Source organism: Arvicanthis niloticus, chromosome 4 (genome assembly GCF_011762505.2).
Source record: "Arvicanthis niloticus isolate mArvNil1 chromosome 4, mArvNil1.pat.X, whole genome shotgun sequence".
In the NCBI taxonomy this organism is placed as follows: Eukaryota; Metazoa; Chordata; class Mammalia; order Rodentia; family Muridae; genus Arvicanthis; species Arvicanthis niloticus.
Genome location: NC_047661.1, coordinates 93,949,014 through 93,968,502, shown reverse-complemented (window position 1 = coordinate 93,968,502; position 19,489 = coordinate 93,949,014). Strand labels below are relative to the sequence as shown.

The 19,489-nt window shown below is 40.1% G+C and overlaps 1 protein-coding gene across 1 annotated transcript in view; it reads left to right on the top strand.

Annotated features, from left to right (window-relative positions):
- The window catches only part of Slc30a7 (solute carrier family 30 member 7), a 68,440-nt gene that overhangs the window by 18,157 nt on the left and 30,794 nt on the right, over positions 1 to 19,489 (top strand). The window contains exons 6-8 of the mRNA XM_034501262.2: positions 2,222 to 2,371; positions 9,642 to 9,692; positions 12,696 to 12,831. Coding sequence (XP_034357153.1) covers positions 2,222 to 2,371; positions 9,642 to 9,692; positions 12,696 to 12,831 — 337 coding nt within the window. The remainder of the gene's footprint in view (positions 1 to 2,221; positions 2,372 to 9,641; positions 9,693 to 12,695; positions 12,832 to 19,489) is intronic.

The following is a 19,489-nucleotide window of genomic DNA, read 5'->3' as shown; positions in this document are numbered from 1 at the left end:
CCTTCTCTTCCTCCTCCTCTTCTTCCTCTCTTTCTTCTTCTTCCTCTTCTTCTCGTCCTCCTTCTCTTCTCCGTATGTGTGCACATGCTTGTGTGTGATGTACAAGTTCAGCTAAGACCCTGAGTCAGCTTGACATCATTTCTAAACAGTAGGAGTCCTACCTATTATAATTCCAGGAATTAGGAAGCTGAAGCAGAAGGATTGTTATTTCTAGGCCAACCTAGGACACATGGTGAGATCCACAGTTCTTGGGCTTTTGCTGATGTCTAGAAGCTCCATCTGGGTCCTGCTCTCAGTGCTAAACAGTGGTGTTAACTGGGACAGAAACAAGGAGAGGACCCACCTTGGTCTCGTCTCCCTGAGGGCTGCTCTGTGAATCTGAGATTTCTATTAGAATCTGAACTGCAGATGGACATTAGCTATGAAGCAAAAAAAGCTGACCTTCAAGATTGTCTCATGTTTGACTTTCATCAACTGTGATGTTTGATATGATTTCACAGTCTCTTTGGAGTTTGATGGATTTCTTGACTCTAATAGTCATTAAACGGTGGTAATTTTTAACCACTGGCTCCTGTTTCTCTTGTCTCTTTCTCTTGTTTTCTGGAGACTCTGAATCATTTTCTTCATTCCCTTCTCCTTCTGCTTTTGAGAGTGTAATCTCTATTTACCTGTCTGTACACTGGCCTCAGGTTCTACAGCTCAGAACTTTTACTGAGTCCTAGAAATGGTACTTTATTTTGCTTTAATTCCAGAATCTTTGGTATTTAATTTTTCCTGCTTCTCTCTGTACCCCTTCCACATATATTTTTGTTGTTTTGAGACAAGGCCTTGCTTTATAGCCTATGCTAGACTTTTGACTGCTGCCTCAGCCCCGTGAGTGCTTAACTGGTTTTATCATTTCTATGCTGTTACTGTTAGTGACTTACTATAGTGAGTCTTTAGACCCAGTTTCTTTTTGCTCATTAAATGTATTAATAATAGCTGGTCAAAATCTGCCTACTAAGTCCATCTCTGAGACTTTTCAGAAGTATCTTCAGTCAGCTGACTAGTTCCTGGATGAGACATGGACACTTTAGGTCACTGATTTTAAGAACTCTGGAATCAGATTTTCTTACCCCTTTCAAGTTAGTTGGTTCTGGTATTTTGTCCTTGTGTTACTTCTCCTTTCCGTTGTTCCTGGACCACTTGGCAGATTACGTGCTTCTTGTAGCACGTGCCTATTGAGTTGTCTCATAGTTTTTACTTTAAAGTTTCTCTTTTGTTTTTATCCTGTCTTACTAGTGGGCACACATAGTAGTCACTCAGAGTTTCATCAAGTCCCTTAAGTGACTTGCTTGTAAATCTCTCTCTTTTGGCAAAGGGATCTTTGTGAGAAAGTACATCTTCCAACTCTGCCTCCTCGTTTATGAGGCAGCCCTAACTTTGATTTTCTCCTTGCTCAGGGTCAATGAAAGATTTTTTGTTTTTCAGGTCTTTCTTCAGCGTGTATACCACCTGCACACACCCTTTTAGGTTCTTAGGAGTGCGTTGCTGCTTTTTAGAGTTGCCCATGGAATCTGTCTCTGAGGTTCCCTGAAGTTCCTAGAACTCACAATGGCAGCAGCTTATTCACGGCTGGGGTTTCCCACTGCTGCCTTGGTGCCTGGAGCGCATCTGAGCTCTCAGTCTAGGAGACTGGAGGGTGTGCCAGTGAATTGCGCTGCTGAACAAAACACGGACTAACCAGAACTTGGCGCTTTAGCAGCGCACTGAAAGCAACTTGATCTCTCTGTTGTCTATAGCTTGGTGGCTTTGGGTTGTTTGGCTCCTGGGCTGGGGAGGAAGACTGTGTTCCCTTAACAAAGCCTAGTAGCTGCCTTAGATGATGACCTTCCTTCATTCTTTGGCTCTGACTGATTGCCAGAGCTCTGACATGGTTGCTTTATTGCTTGTCTTTTCTCTATCTTTGTGACTTAGGAAAGGGGTGATTGGCTGAGTTCTTTGCAGCCTACTGAAAGGCCATCAGGAGCAGGTCTGTAGATCCTGCTGGATTTGCCTTTTCTGGCCTTCACAGTCTATTCCCATGCTCCATGGTAGGAACTCGGTTTGAGTGCATTGACTGTACTTATTTAGAAGCAACTGTTTGCTGCAGTGAGTGTGGAGACAGGATTCTTCTAACTGGTATTATTGTCATCAGTTATGTATTTTTACCTATCTTCTGTTCAAATATTCTTTTTTCTAGGCCATGGACACAGTCATTCCCTCTTTAATGGTGCTCTAGATCACAGCCATGGCCACGACGATCATTGCCATAGTCACGAAGCCAAACATGGAGCTGCACACAGCCATGACCATGACCATGCTCATGGACATGGGCACTTGCATTCCCACGGTAAGTGCCGCTGGAGGGAGCACCAGCGGAGGCTAGTCTCCCAAACAAGGTGTGAAGTCACTTTCCTAGCTAGAGTGCTCTGCTGAGAGGACACGAATTCAGCCTCTAGTGAGTCTGTCAAGCTGGTTTCCAGGGTTAGCTTCTTTTTTGTACTGTAACATGAAAGTAAGACGATGTACTTTTTTCTTTTCTTTCTTCAGTGAGTATAATAAGAAAGTGCTAGGATTTTGATGGTGTGAAAGAGAAACAGTTGAAGCTAAGCAAATGAAAATTATAATTACTTTAAGTCTGACAAGGCCTTTTGTAATATACATTATAAAAATACTAGAAATTTTTCAAATTTTGTTGTAACTGTTTATGCTGATGGCCTAATACCTAAAGATTTCTTCAGAAATCTTTCTGTAATTATAGTAGATACTAAGTTATAAAGTATTTATCAACATATTTTATTTCAGATCATTTATTCACACTTTCCTAGTATAGAGTAATACAACTGCTTAGGCAATACGATCTGACCACACCTTGAACAAATTATTCACTTAGATATTTACCAGTACTGGGTATATTGACAGAATATTAAAGCTTTGCATATAAAAACAATGAGAAGAGCCTTGAAGATTAGATATTCTAAGGACCAATTTTGCAATCTTCAAAGTTTCTAAATTGCTTATTGAAACATGATTGGTAAAGAAAACGTTCTCCACATTCATTGATTATGCCTGATCTCGGGGGTTAGTTTACCCGGCAGATGTTTCTCCCACCTCTTTATTACGTGTTCATTCATTTAGATGTGAGCACAGCATAAACCTACCCTCTCGACACCCTCAAGTGTACAGTCGTGTTAGCTGTAATTGCTCCAGTGTTGTACAGCTCTCTAGGCCTTATGTATAAATAGTATAACTAAACCTGTAATTGTCCTGTGACAATTACTTCTCCAATCCAGCACCTGGAAAGTGCCAGCCTCCTATCTATTTCTATGTCCTTGACTCTGTTAATGTCCTCATATGAGTGGTATCTGGTCTTTGTCATTCTGTTTACTCATTTCACAAGTCTTCCAAATTTATCCATGTTATCCTAAATTGTAGCTTTCCCTTTTATAAGGAAGAAGGGCCTCGTCCATCCATCGGGCACATTTAGGGTGCTTACATATCTTGAGTGTGGGATGTGGTGCTGCAATGAGTGGAAGTGCACCTGGATGCTGGGATCTGGGTTTCAGCTCCGCTGGTTGTGTGCCCAGAATGGATGCTGGTGCTCATGCTGTAGCTCTGTGTTCACAGACTACTCTTGTAGTGGTTGCGCCTGTTTGCATTCCTACTAATAGTGTACACGGATTCCCTTGTCTCTATATGCTTGCTGGTACTTTTAAAATATATTTATATATTAGCTATGAGTCTTCCTAAAAATTTTCTTGAATTTTGATTTGATTTCCCTGCTTAGTACTGGTATTAAATATTTTTTTTTTGTATGCCCACAGAACATTTTTCAGTCTGACAAAATTTTTCCTTTGCATCGTTTGAATTCATCATATATTTTAGGTGTTAACACTCAGACATACAGTTTTTAGGTATGTTCCACACTCCTAGGATTGCTGTTTCTTTTTCTTGTTTTTTCCCTGGCTGTGCAGAGGCTTCTAGTTTGGTGTAGTAATCCTATCAGTCAGTTTGTATGAGCTCTTTTAATCTAATACGCAATGTTTTGAAACAGTTACACTGGCAGATCTAAAGACCTTGATTTTTCAAAATCTTTGCTCACATACATTATATTAAAATGATTTTGAAAAATTTCTTACCTCTCACAAATTTATGAAATAATTTCTGAAATATTATTGCAAATAGAAGCAAAGAATATGATGTCTGGCACATAATTCTTTAGTTAATTAAACAATTAATTTACTTACTTGATTTGGCCTTTTGAGATAGGATCTCAGTATGTGGCCCTGGATGGCCTGGAACTCATGACATAACCCCAGGTTGATTCAGTTCTGTCTCTGCCTCCTTACTGATGGGTTTCCAAATGTCTTCTTAAAAATAATATTTTAGGATGAAACTTCTGCATGATTTTATTGAACATAGTCCTAGTTTGCTTTCTGTTGTAATAATAATAATTAAAAAAAAACTGACCAGAAACAACTTGAGAAGGAAACCCAAGTCTACACTATAATTCCAAGTCTCGTAGCTAATGCCTGCCATCTGAGACTTAGGATCTTCTGGACTCAGATAGCCACTTCTCCAGCTTCTCATCCACAGTACACAGCTTGTCTCTTAGGCTCAGCTGGCTCCTCTTCTTACCTTACTGTCCTTGTCAGGTGTCTCATGGTCCTGACATCTCCAATCTGTTGGGGTCTCTACTGGAACTGATGTTGTACCTTCTCCAATGGCCAAATGGTCTCTCTTCAGAGACTATAGCTCTGTCACATGATGCCAAGCCTCGGCTTCATCCCATACTCCTGTTAAATCCTTAGGTCTCCACAAAACTAAGGATATGCCTTCATCAGTGGTCCCTCTTGCCCTCCCACAGGGCCAAGCTAAAGCTATCGTTATTGACCATTCAGTCCTGTAGCTTTTATGTCACCCAGATCAGTACTATGTGAGAGACTTACACATTACCAGGGTTGCCTGCCAGCTTTCAATACAGCCTTGGCCTGCTGCAGGCCACAGCATCTGAATCCTGTTCCTGACCAAATACTTCCCAGAAGATTTCATCTCTGATGATGGTCTCTTCTTCCTCCTCGCTGATTCTTCAGCCCTAGATAACCAGCATCAGTTGTCCTGGTAAAACAATAGTTTCAGCTCCACAGATTTTTAAATGAAAATATCACATGAGTGAGCCCAATAGAGTTTGTAGTTCCCACTACAATTTCACAAGCCAGACCTCCATCATCTGCACTGCCCAGGTCAGTCTTATCTTCCAAGCTCCTGTAACAACTTAAGATGAGCACTGAGTAGGCCTTATAGACCAGAGTTCCAAATACTTCTGCAATCCTCCCTGGACAGGATTAAGCCCCAAGTATATCCTAGCTTGTTTTCTGCTGCTGTGATAAAGACCATGGCCAGAAGCATGGGAAGGAAAGGGTTTACTTTACCTTATAAGTGACAGTCCATCAGCAAGGGAAGTCAAGGCAGGAACCTGGTGCAGGAACTGAAGCAAATACACTCAGTGGATTCACTACCTTGATGATTTGATGCTCACCTGCCAGACCCATAGAAAATTATAAAGTGCACATCATCAGATTTCCCTTATTTTCTCCATTCTACCTCATTTCTAGAATTTCTTGTTAATGGAGTATGCTTGTGTACAGTCCTAACTGATTGCATGTCCTGCATCTTAGCAATAAGCTATGAACATTGGGCTGGAGAGATGGGTTAGTCTGTTAAGGGCCTGCTGCAGACACACAGACTTGAGTTTGGTCCTCAGTGCCCATATCAAGAGCTGGGAGGCAGGAGGTGGTGGTGTTCTCCCAGAACTCCACCCTGGGTGAGTAGACACAGATGGGACCCTGAGCTTGTTAGCAGACAGTCTAGCTCAATGGTTCATGACCTTCCTTCCTAATGCTGGGACCCTTTAATACAGTTCCTCATATTGTGGTGACCCCAATAATAAAGTTATTTCATTGCTGCTTCATAACTAATTTTGCTACTCTTATGAATCATAGTATAAATATCTGATATGCAGTGTATCTGCTATGCCACCTCCAAAGTGGTTATGGTTCACAGGTTGAGAACCACTGGACTGTGGCTGGATAGATAGGCTTCAGGATCAGTGAGAAACCTCGCCTCAAGAGGGAAAGATGGAGGAAGTCATGATGCCGACCTCAGGCCTCACACACACATGTATATAATGTGTAGATATATCACATATAAAGATGATATATAAATCAGTGAATACATGTGCTATAAATATAAGTTTATTTTTCTCTGTGAACTTACTACTTCACATTCCGAGTTTTCTTTTAACCAGAATTATTAGAGTCATTAAGGAAAACGTCAAGTAAAGTAGTTTTATCTCACATTTTGTTAGTGATGACCTGTCAAAAGACAGTATTTTACTTAAAATATATATCCAAGTTAAAGGGTTTTTTGTTTTGTTTATTTCTTTTTTACTGTTTTGTTTTTTTTACTGTTTGTTTTGTTTTTACTGTTTTGTTTTTAAAACAGTTTTTACTGTTTTGTTTTTGTTGTCTCTCTCTGGAGTACAGGCTGCCCAGAACTCACTACGTAGCCCAGGCTGGCCTCCAAGTCATAGCAGTTCTCCTCCCTCAGCCTCCCAAGTCTAAGGTTAATGAGGTTAAAGTTTTTTTTTAACCTAATTTACTAGAAAAATCATTTTGTGTTTAGGCTTTAATAAAAATATACATTTTGGAAGGTTGAGAAAAACTTTAAAAATTGCTCAGGTTCATTTTGTGGAAGTTCAGTTAATATTTGTGGCATTGCAGTTACTATCCTGAGTGCTCAGTCTGTACCGAACATCTGCTGAGAACTTTATATGTATTAGCTTTTATTATTTTCACATAATCTGTTGAAGCAAATGTAACTCCTGTCCTCATTAACTGAGGCACAAACAAATCACAGTAAATAAGAAATTAAAAAGCTAGGGTTTTGGACCAGTGAGATGGCTCAGTATTTAAGGGATGCTTGCAGCCAAGTCTGATGTGTGATCCTTAGATCTCACACAATGAAAAAAGAGAACAATCCCTTAGCTTGTCTTCTCACTTCCATGTGTGTGAGTGAATGCACACACGTGTGTATGCAGACACACATAACAAATGAGTGATTGTAAAGCAGCTGGGATCCGACCATTAGATTATACAATGGGAGATGTAAGAAAATGTCCCTTGACTTTATTTTGCCCACAACCCTTCTGCATCTCACTGAGCTTTGTAGTTCCTGGAATGCAACACTGAGAGGGGCTGTGTTGTTTTTAAAGCTCTTAAGCCAGTCGTGCAGAAGGCAGGAACCCAGTGGCTCCTCTGCAGTTCCCATGTAGACATTCCTGTGCACCTAGAAGAGGTTTATATCTTGTACATCTTTATCTACACCCCCCACAGCACAACACCTAAAGGGAACAGTTAAGTTGTAGACTTAGAAGGCAAAAGAAACAAGTTTAGAGAACAGTTAGTAAGCCAGCTTCTGCCACAGATGTCCTATACCAAGAAGACTTTTTTTTTATTGGATATTTTATTTACACTTCAGATGCCATCCCCTTTCCCCATTTCCCCCCTTCCCCTTAGAAAACCCCTATCCCATGCCCCCTTTTCCTTTTTGCATTTATACACTTTTAAAAAATGTTAATCAAAGGCTTTATAAGTTTGGTAATGCTCAATCAGAGGTGTAACCCACTACCCAACCTAGATATATCAACTATCTTTGACTAGTGGAGACACGTGAACATCTGCCTCCCTGTCTCTCCCCTCTTTCTCTCTTTCATCACCTAGCTTCTTCTCTCCTTCTCCTCCTCTCCTTACTCCTTCTCTTCCTCTCAGTACTCCTCCCACCTTAGCTCCTCCTACATATCACCCTTCCTGTTAAAATGAAACTTTTCTCTCAAAATACAATTAGAGCATAATTATGCCAATTTGTACCAGTGAGGTACAAGATAGTCCTAATACCCAGTCCATCCTTTTGTTGACTAAGCAGAACCTCTGTCATCTCTCCTAACTAAAACACTTAGTTCTGAACCTGGCTGTTTCCTTGGCTTTAGAATGGATGTCAGTTGAAAACCATCCACTCAAATCTTTTCTCTCAAGGTAAATAACCAGGATTGGCTATGAGACTATAAATTTTCAACCCTGTGAGAAATCCAGAATGACTGAGTTAACTAAAATTGTGGGAAGCACAAAGCATAGCTTCTAAAACTTAGCCAATTATAGAGACCTCTGAACACCTGGACACTCCCTATACTATAAAACGTTGGAGCATCTGTTCTTCCGCCTCCAAGAGGACTTTTATAGTTAACTTTAATTGGAGTTAGTTTTATCAGTTTTCCCTTTCAAAATACTGATGTTAAAAATGACTTTTCTGTATATTTCATACATGCAGAAGCTTAGTGATTTGCTCAGGAACTAGAATTCTATAATGGCTCTGCTTTTGACAGTCAGCAGACTTTCCATGGTGGCTGTGTCTTTCAGGAGGGTGCTATGGAGCCAGAGCTGTGCTGTGTCCTGCTCTTTGTCTTTGTTGGAATTTACCCAGCACTCTGTCAGTGTGGTCCACTGCTGCAGCGCTCAGGCGTGTGTCAGCCTAGCTAGTGAGTCCTCACTCACAGAGCTTGTCTGGTCTCCGTTGATCCTTTTAAACAAATGCTGCTCACCTTTTGCCATTTAGGTTTTTGTTTCATTGCAAAACTAGTTAGTAGTCTCTGACACAGTTAAGTATAGAGATTATAGTACTTTTTCTTTTTATCATAAAGAAAATTTTATTTGCGTTCTCCAAAAGCAATTGTATTAAGAGAATGGACTCCCCTCCACACACACATTAACCTACTGAACATGTGACTTATCTAAAATTTAATTTTTTTGTATGTTGCTTAGCAGGACATGTGGTTATGTCATATACATCATCCACTTTCTTTTTCGTCTTTCCCACAAACTAAGTTATCAGTGAACAAGTGTACCTTCGTAGTTAGTGTTTGCTCATTGACAGCTCAGCTAAAATCCTTTGCTGCTCACTCGCAGGCCTGTGATACACACAGCCTTTCTGTTCTGTGAGACTCCAGTACACATCCCTGGCAATTACTTTGCTTTTGCCCTTGTGGACAGAGGAAAATGCTTCAGGTAGTTCACACAATAGAAGGCAGGATTTTAGTAAAGTAGCTGTCTTCTTTGTAGAAAGTGGCACAGGCAGGTAGTCTCTGAAAGCTGCTGTTCCACAGATACCTGCCATCAGTCCCAGCTTTCATTCATGGGCCTCATCAAACTCCAAGTAGTAATTTTATTCTCTGTGAGGTTTCCAATTATGAAAGTATTAGAAGGTATTACATTAGCACAATATTGGTAGATTTTCACAATATTTTTGAATTTTGTGTGATTTTTATTTCTAGTACAATAATTTCTAGAATATTCTATACCATTGTTCCATTTCCAAGTTGCCCTCACTAAATTCACCTATATTTAATTACTTGATTAAATTTAAAAAATAATTTTGTAAATCTAATATGACTGTATGCTCATACTTCCATCAGACAGTTGAGCAAAAAGAAAAAGGACTCTGAACTGCAAACATTTGGATCAGGAATTGAAACGATGTTTTAATATAACTTAACTTATTCTCTACAGATGGCCCGTCCTTCAAAGCAACAGCAGGACCCAGCAGACAGATTTTACAAGGTATGACAGGCAGTTGTGGGGTTCTTGATTTCATGAAGCTGACTTCATGGTTTTGGTTGCCTGGAGTTCTCCTTTAAGAAAAATTAGTACATGGTAATAATATTGTAAGTGTTATCCTTCCTAGTAAATGCACACACGCACATGCTCTCACACATACGTGCGTACTCACACTTCATGTTCGGTATATTAGCTATATTTTGTCACTTGGCTCTTTTCTCAGATTTAATTTTAAAAATACAAGAAATTCAAAAACCCTTCTAAAGGTAAGTACTTCACTACAGTGACTCCAAGTGGTGTGTTTGCTTCCCTGCGATTATTACAGGTTTTCCAAAAATAACATTCAGTATGTTCTTAAATTGTAGGAAAATTTAGAGCTAAGAGTGAAATCCAGTGAGACCTTTATCATCTGTGAAAACACCAATTATTGATACCTAAACAGGCGCTTAGTGTTATGTAAGCAACACCAGTTAGAGAAAACCAGTCTGTGTGAACTCTGGGACTTTCTTTTAGATTGTAAACCATTCTTTCTCAGTTTCCCCTGGACTTTATTGTCAAGGCTTATAGGTTCTCATCTCCCTGCTGCTGGCTTTTTAAAACTATGGTCTGGTTTTCTCAGTGGCTTCAGATCCAGCCTCTCCTGCATGTGTTTTTTTCCACTGCTTCTAGGTTGAGTTCTTGCTTTTTGTGTTTCTCCATTACTGAAGAGATTACTATACTGGAAAGATTAGGCTGCCTTCTGTCACCAGTTTTCCATTTGCAAAATATATGGCATTGCTTTTTTTTTTTTAAAGTCTTTGTACATTTTTGATGCAGCCATATCAAGTGCTATCATTGGCTTTGATAGTAATTTATATTTAGTTATGAAAAATCATCATAAATGGCAGGAATAAAAGCTCGATGTAGCCTTTTATTATCTTTTGTGCAAACTATTATGAAAACAAGTTCATATTTCTGAAATACACGAGTTTGTTGGTCTCAGGAAGGCCTGAGGAAGCTGAGGGCAGCTGTTACTACCTGATATGAAAGCTCTCCTACCCAAGAGCTCTACAGACACACATGCGCCCTGAGCAAATGCAGTTTTCAGTTGTCTGCACATCTTCAGTTAGTGTGTCAAGTTTTAGATGTGTTAGACCATTGGTGTATTACACGTGTTGTAGGGTTCCAATGTTATGTGAGTTAAACATACTTTATATATTTCTTTAGTGAATTTCTTCATGACTAGTTACTATAAAATAGTAATTCCGTATGCTAATAAAACCCACTTTCTGGCTAGGATTACATGTAGGCAGAGACTTTCCAGCATCAGGAAAATGAAGAACAAGTTATTCCCCTCTCCCCTTTTTCATTTTTCAGAACTATTTTTATTTCTGTTCCTACCAAGACACTGATTGGAGAATACAAAAGCTTAAATATAAAACTGTGTTATTACATTTAAGAGTTTGTAATGTAAGGAGTTTCAGTTGTATTGATCTAAATCCATCTTTTTCATTTTTTAGTTTTTGAAACTAAAATGGTTTTGATACATATGTATTTTATTCTTTGGTATTTAAAGTACTGTAGAGAAGCTGGTTATTTACAAGTATTTACCAGTAGAAATATACATATCATTTTTATGCCCAAACAGTAACATTGTTATAGAACAACTTGGGCTGCTGAGATCCCTGGACAAGGACACATAGCCAAGCCCGACAGCCTGAGTTCAGTCGTCAGGCCCCACAGTGGAAGGAGTGAACCAACGCCCACAAGTTGTCCCGTGTCCTCTGCACATGCAGTCTGCACATATATTTACACACACATCCACATGCACATGTAAAACATTCTGCGAGTGGTCTGCACAGACTGAAAAGGGATAGGAGGTGAAAGGCCCAGTGCTGATGCTGTGGCCTGCTGTGAATTACACAGTGGCTGCTGAAGTGTCTTCCCAGCAAACGTTAAGATTTAATGTGACTCAATAGTGAGCAAACTTTAAACTGCTACAATGCTTCCTTCAGTTTTAATTGGCACACATTTACCTTTTATTGTTCAGGGAATGTAACATGAATTTCTAAGCTGGTCGCATGTCTGCCATCTTAACCAGTTCCATGTAGAGCAGTTGTTGTGCTGACGACCAGTGGTCTATGGTTTTTCTTTGTTTTTGTTTTTATTTATATTTATGTTTATAGCCTGTTTTGTTGTGTGATAAATTTTATTCATTAAAGATCTACATGTTGAGTGAGTTACTGTCTTAGGCAGTTTCAAAAAGACTTGCAAATATAATATATTTCTTGAGATTCTTTTGGTTTTCCAAGTAAATGTCACTTACTAATCTTAATAGTGTGTTTGAGTTCTTAAGCAGTTAACCAGTGTCCTACTGAGTACTTAAGTTCAAAGGTTCAACATGTATTTTCTCGTTGTAGTCATGTAACTGCCTTTTTGCTTCATGAATTTGAGCATAATAACAAATTTCGGTAGTGGAATGTTTTGGATAATTAATGTCAGGTTAAGTAGAGTTAGGGTCCTTATGAAAATTTTAGTCCTAAAGCAATATTTTTAATCACCAGCAGAGGGCTCTCTGTGTACATGTATTCACAGTTAAAATGCTCTCTTAACTGTTTTGTTTTGTTTAAAAAAAAAAAAAGGAAAAGAAAAAAAAACCTGATTCCCTTTCCTTTCCAGAACAAATTATTTAACCTTTTTAAAAGTAAGGGTAAATGTTCATAAACATCACTGAAAATTAATGTTCATAAACATCATTTAAAATTAATTTTCTCTATTCCTTCACTTTTATTGTTCTATTAAGATCGAGCATAATCTACCAGTTAGATGTTTAAACATGTCTATGAGAACAGTTATGTCAGTTCATAAGTATTCTGCTACACAGTTACTAAGTGGTCAGTACTCCTCCTGACTGGCTTTTTTTTTTTTTTTCTTTGATATGTATGAAAATTTGGGTATAGGAGTATAGTCCTAAGAAACATTCTTACTTCACTGTCCTAACCTCTCTCTCCTATGCTTTCTTTCTAGGTGTATTTTTACACATTCTCGCAGATACACTTGGGAGTATTGGTGTAATTGCCTCTGCCATCATGATGCAAAATTTTGGGTTGATGATAGCAGATCCTATCTGTTCGATTCTTATAGCCATTCTTATAGTTGTAAGGTAAGTGGTCCAGACTGCTACTCTCTGTTACTAAGTGAGAGGGAGGCGACAACGGAACTGAGGGCTAGAGACCCTCAGTGCAGATTATCATGCAGGTTTCCCTTTGCTCTTTAAAACAATTCCTATCCAAGTTCTCTTTACATCTTCACATTTTCATGCATTTCCCATTTATACTTTGCCTGGAGTTGTAACATTTCTTTTTGATTTGACATTTAAGTCGTTGATCATAATTCAAATCTCATACCATAAACTCTATCTATAGAATAAAATCTTGGCAATGTAAACTGCGTTAACTAGAATATTATAGTTTATATCTAGATCTGACAGTGTCAAACCCTAGTGTCCGCGTTGCCCCTGCCAGACCCATCTTGAATCCTGCCGTTTCATTGTTCTTTTCTTTTGGAGCTAGTGCTTTATGAAGACTGTCAGGACGTCCACTGTATAGTTAATATTATTATCATCTACAATCCTTTGTCCCGACACTCACTTTATTGTTGGCTTCAGTTTTATTTTAAAAAATAGAATTATGTTCTTTTTTTCTTGCTGCATTTGATTATTTTAAAATTTGCATAATGCATCTCAGTTAGACTATTATCATTTCTCTGTATCTCTACTGTCTGTAGAAGCTTTTGTAGTGAGATGAACGCTGATGAGAAGTAAGGTCATAAGACTTTATAACTCAGTGTTGACTAGGATTGAAGGAATAGATTGCCATGGAATTGCAGTGCTAAAGTTAGAAGTGGTTGCTTTTCAGTTTCTTCCCTAAAAATAGACATATATTTTAAATATGCAGATTATTCTTGAACTATTTGCACAAGGAACCAGGTGGTGTTTGGAAGCCTCTCTAACGCTCAGGATGCTTTTTCCTCATTGGGAGGTCATACCACACTCCCTTGAACTAGTTTGGATGTGACCAACTCCTGACAGACTTGCTCACTTCTGTAACGACCTTTCTTGCTGTGGGTGTCTTGTTTTTTGTTTGTTTGGTTTTGTTTTTGTTTTAAGATTTATTTATGTATCTGAGTATACCATTGCTGTCTTCAGACACACCAGAAGAGGGCATTGGATTCCATTACAAATGGTCATGAGCCACCATGTGGTTGCTGGGAATTGAACTCAGGACCTCTGGAAGAGCAGTCAGTTCTCTTAACCACTGAGCCATCTCTATAGACCCCATCGAGCAGCACTTTGTTGCATTGTGTATTATAGTCTTAGTTGTTCCTAATGGTTCTTTAAGAGTATGATCCTAGTCTTCCCTTTGCTCTGTCTCCACTCGTTGTCACCAGAATTCTGCCCTGCTGTTGTGGTTTGGTGTGATAGCCTCTTTGTCCCCTCTGTCTTCTTCTACACTTGTCATGTAGCAGTGACATTTCTTTGATGTGGATTATGTGATATACTGCAATTATCTTATCCTTCTCTGACTCTTTCTCTCAGAATAAAATTCAAAATCCTTAATGAGACTTCCTGATATTAAGTCCACTAACCTCCCCTCCCTCCCTCTCTCCTGCCCCACCTCCAATCTCTGTCTTCTACAGTGAATCATTTCTTTTCAGTTTCCTAAATATGCTATGAGCCCTGCATTTCCATCCATGTCTCCTCTCTCAACTCTTCCTGCATTTCATGATACACCCTTTCCCTCAGCCCTATAGATGTGTGTACCCCAACTCTACATCCTTCCCATCCTAGTAGCGCCTCTTCAGGGAACATTCCCTGATTTGCCCTCTAAGCTGTGTGGAGTTCGTCTCTGTAGCACCTTTTACCAAAGCCCCTTCCCAAGTGTTTAGCCCTCTGTCCAGCGTCTGCTTTTGTGTCTCTGTAGCTCTGTGGGGCAATCGGTGTCCTGTTATTGTAAAGTGACCCTATGGTTCTCCTGGCAAAGGAGTTGGCACACTTCAGATTTGAGTTGGAAGAACTTAGGCTTTTTCACTCTAAAGAGTTATATTTTCTACTTCCAACCTGGATTTTTTTCTTTGTTATCTTCTTACTCATTTATTATACAAACAATAAATAATAGGTGAATTCATATGCACACAATGAACTTGTCTTGCCATGATGTCTAATACATTTTTAGAAAAATCTTTATATAACATCTTCAACAAGTAGCTTCTTTTATTGGTCCTGAAGTTCCTACTATTTTGATTTTTATCTTACCATAGGGGAGAGACAATCGAATCAATAAGTTAAGACACTCTAATATTATTTATATTGTGCAGAGCTCAGGTAGGATTTGATGCTCGTCACTGAGACGGTAGCTGAGACTGAATGATAAGGGAAGGCTGCAGACCTAACTACCTATTAGTCACGGAGAGCTTTCTAGCCTAGGGACCAGTTCAAATGAAAACAAACAACAACAACAAACCCCAGCTGTCCTAAAAGGGACCAGCATGGCCAGAGCACAGAGAGGAGGAGAAGAGTGGTTTGGGGTGAAGTTGAAGAAAGACACCAGGGAAAATTACAGGACTTAGAGGTTGGATTTAATTTTAAGTGCAGTGGGAAATCATAGTAGAGTGACCCTTGCTCTATATATTTTGTTTGTGGTGCTGGGGACCAAGCCAAAGCTTGGGCGTGCTTGCCAGGCACCCACCACTCATCTGTATCCTACCCTGATTTGTATTTTTAAAATTTATTTTATTTTATGTGCGTGAGTGTTTTACCTACACGTATGTTTGTGCATTATGTTTTGCCTGCATGTGTGCCTGGTGCCTTGTTGAGGTCCAAAGAGCTTGTTGGATCTCCTGAAACTGGAATTTTAAGATAGTGTGAGCCACCAGATAGGTGCTGGGAAGTGAGCAACAGTGCTCTGGACCATAAAGCCATCTTTCTAGCCTCCTGATTGGAGTTTTTAAAAATGGTTTTTAACTGGGCATGGTGGCACCGTTAATCCCAGCTCTTGGGAGGCAGAGGCAGGCAGAGCTATGTGAGTTTGAGGTCAACTTGGTTGCAAGGTCTAAGCTACAGAGAGCTACATAGTGAGATCTTGACTTTAATAAATAAATTAATTGAGTAAAAGTTTTTTTAAAATGGAGGAAAGATAAAAAGAAAAGAAAGACGCTATTTAACCCAGGTTACAGGGTACAAGTGTAAACAAGCAGAGCATCTGGAAGATTCCATAACGGACCAGGGGAGGCCAGAGTAGCTCTTTCCTGGTATGGATGGAGTTGTCACTGAGAAGACTGGAACAGGAGTGGTGCTTTCCCTCCCTTTTGAAGGCACCATAGATGAATAGCTGTGTTCTGCTCCCTGCTGGTCTGAGATGTGAGCTTATGCACTCATGTGGAGGCTCCCAGTAGGCGGTGGGTGTGTAGATCTGGGATTGCTGTCACCACTCAGCTAACACAGAGCTGTGTAAAGTCACAGTCTAGTGGTCAGCTGGCAGCAGTGCCACCATACCACTTCATCCTTCTCCTTGGTCTGTGGCTCTTTCCTTCTGAAACTGGCTTAGCAGCAGCCCCTTTTGAGTACCGTGCTTCGAGCAGCCCGAGTCAGTCATCACAGGTACAGCTCCTCGTTTTATGTCCTACCATTCAATTTCCAAAACTTTTTAGTTTCCATATACTTAACATATTGAGAAATGGAGACATCCTGATAATAATACAATTTAGTTACTGAAATGTATGATGTGGCTATTAAAATCTTATCTCTTTGAGACAGTGAGTTACTACGGTGTATCTGAAAGTCATTCAGCAAATGCTGTGGTACCTACTCAGCTGGGCAGTTGATCACATAGCAAATCCCTTCCCAAACTGGGGAGTCAGTAAAGCAAATGGGTATACAAGGAGATAACAGGACAAGCACAGTGCAGTGCAGCAAGACAGGAGAGACGGGACATAGAGGCCTTCCAGAGAAAGTGCTTTCAACAGGAAGGAATAAGCAGCCCATCAAATGCTCTCTCTCAGATGATTGGTCAATTACATCAGACACTGGGGAGGGTGGCAAGAAGGAAAACCTGATCAGAGAGCATTGAGAGACAGTCTGGAAGGGGCGGAGCCACAGCAGCCCACCCTTCAGAGCCTTTCACTGTAAAGTGGAAAGCATGATTGCCGGGCAGCACCCAAGACCCACTTTGAGGTTTGTGGTCATGAATTTAGTATAAAAACAACTAGTATGGGTGTATATTTCCTCTCGTCTTATTTAGCTGCTTGGTAAATGTTATAGAATGATACAAAGAATTGGGTTTAATAGATGGGCAGCTTTGCCAGATGAGTGCTACTGTGACAGGGGGCAAGGTAGGAGATTATAAGAGAGGGAAATTAACTGAATGAACTCCCGCCCCCCCTCCCGCTTAGGAGTTGTTAACCAGCACAAATTATACTCTGTGATTTTATGTGTGTGTGTGTGTGTGTGTGTGCATGCACACGCACAGATGCTTACATGCAGGTAGGGCACTCATACACATAAAATAAAAATAGATGTGACATGTTTAAAATCGAGGTCTAAGGTCTGAGTTATAATTAGTGAGGTGAAGAAGAGCATTGTATAGAGACCAAAAGATGGGTGGTCCATGTGGATGCCTAAACCCAAGAGCAAAGAGGGAAAGCAGTAGAGGCGTCGGGTCAGAAAAGGCAAGTGACCAAAGGGTAGTGACCAAGGGTGTGCCTCTGGTACTCGAACAGTGGGGGGTGTGTGCAGTGGGGATATGTGGGATGAGCAGAGAGCTAAGAGTAGAAAGAGTAAGAAAAGAGCCCCCTTCTCAAAAGCCTACCTGAGAAATCTTACACTGTCTAAAACACTAACTTCCCTGTAAAACCTGTGCTTGTATAAGGAGCACCATGCTTAGGGGTAGGGCATAGAGGGAGCCCCATTCCACCCACAAGACTTAGGTTCTGCTATAGTATTGAGCCTGTAGATTCTGGGCATGGTGGCAGGCACCTGGGAGGCCGAGGGAGCAGACTTCAAGTTTGAGGCCAGCCTGGGTTATACAGCAAGAAAAACGAAGAGTATTTTTCTTTCCAATTTTTACATGTTCTCTGTGCTGGACATATTGTCCAGCTCAAGTGTGTTTGGGAAACCTGCTCTGTCCTTTCTCATCTAAACAGACTCAGTTCGTATCCCTTTGACAGTGAAGGTCATTCCCACAGTTGGTTTTCGTTCAACATTTTCTGGCCCAAGCAATGGGGAGTGAGAATTTCTGGGTAAAACTGGTTTGCACTGTGGTGACTTGTTTCTCTGTGAGGAGCTGGGGTGGAAGCTACAGGGAGAGGATGGTTTTAGTTCCTGGAAATGGATCTAGGGTCCAGTTTATAGTGGTTTGCTCCCTTCTCCTCCCATGGGTAAGGCTGGCATTGAAAGGAAGGAGAAAGCCAGGAAGTTGGTTGTGTCATTGCAAGCGCTAAATGCTCCCATTGACTTGGTGTGATTGTTCACCACTTGAATAGAAGGGAGCTTGATGAGGGTGTGCTATGCTTGATGAGGGTACACAGCAGGACACAGCAGTGCGTGCTGGTACAGTGTGCTTCTGAAGCCTGCTAGACTTTTAATTATTATTATCAGTAATCTGAAGCTTTCCAGTCATCATCCTTGCTGTGTTTTGTTCTTATTAAAAACAAAAACATAGTCATGTAGATGTACAAATAAAAGCTCTGTAGACAAAAGAATGTCCTCTTGCTTTGTATAAGACATTTTTAAGTAATACGTTTATTTCTTATCATATTGAGGGGAAATACTCATTTTCAAGGCAGATTTAGAGGTTTCAGCAATGACGAGCACTGGTTGTAATTACAGGTAAGAGCTAGAAAGGCTGTGCATGACAAAACAAGCTTGGCAGGTGACATTCTCTAAAGCAACTGATCAGTCATTGTTTATACATACGTGATTTGACCAGGATGCCAGTTTTGGCAAACTGTAATTGATTCCAATTATTTCTGCTTTATAATAAACAAAAAGCACACATAGGAAGCTACTCTATCTTCATATAGTCACATATGAGAGATTGTAGGCATTTTATCTTTTTCAGAAATGTGCTTAGGCGTTCCCTAACAATTTCCGTTGTGGTTTGCCTTTCAAGTGGCTACATTTACTATTCTTTGGGCAATGTTAGGCAGAAGAAAACAGTCTCTCAGAATTTTATCTGTTGCTTGTATAAGTTTTCATTTGGTGAAACGAATGAATTGGACACTGTTACAGGAGTGACAGTTTAAAGCCTGACTGGTCAGTCTAACACTATTTTCCAACAGTCATTCTGGGGACAGTCTGAGTACATAAGGTGACTATTTACAGGTACTTAGCATTTCTCACCTGTGCATCCAGAGACTGCTGGGTCTGTGTTATTCTTTGGGAACTAAGTGGCCCTCACTGTGGTCTAGTGTGTGTTTAGTGGGTCAGATGAAGAACACGAGTTAGGAGATGCTGGCAGAGAGGGTCTCTACAAATATTGAAAGAAACCAGTAGCATTGACTCAGGAATGCTGAAAAGAAAGAGTCTATTATGTAATGCTACCATGTAGCAGACATGCAGTGGTTTTACTGAATCACCTTTTTTTTTTTTAACATTCTGAGGACCGAACACTAATTCAGTTTTTGCCTTTGTCTACAAACCATAATGAATGTATTTAGAAATTTATTACTTCAGCAAACTCCATTCTTATCCGTTTTTCCCGTGTGTGTGTGTGTGTGTGTGTGTGTGTGTGTGTGTGTGTGTGTGTGTACATGTGTGCGCGTGT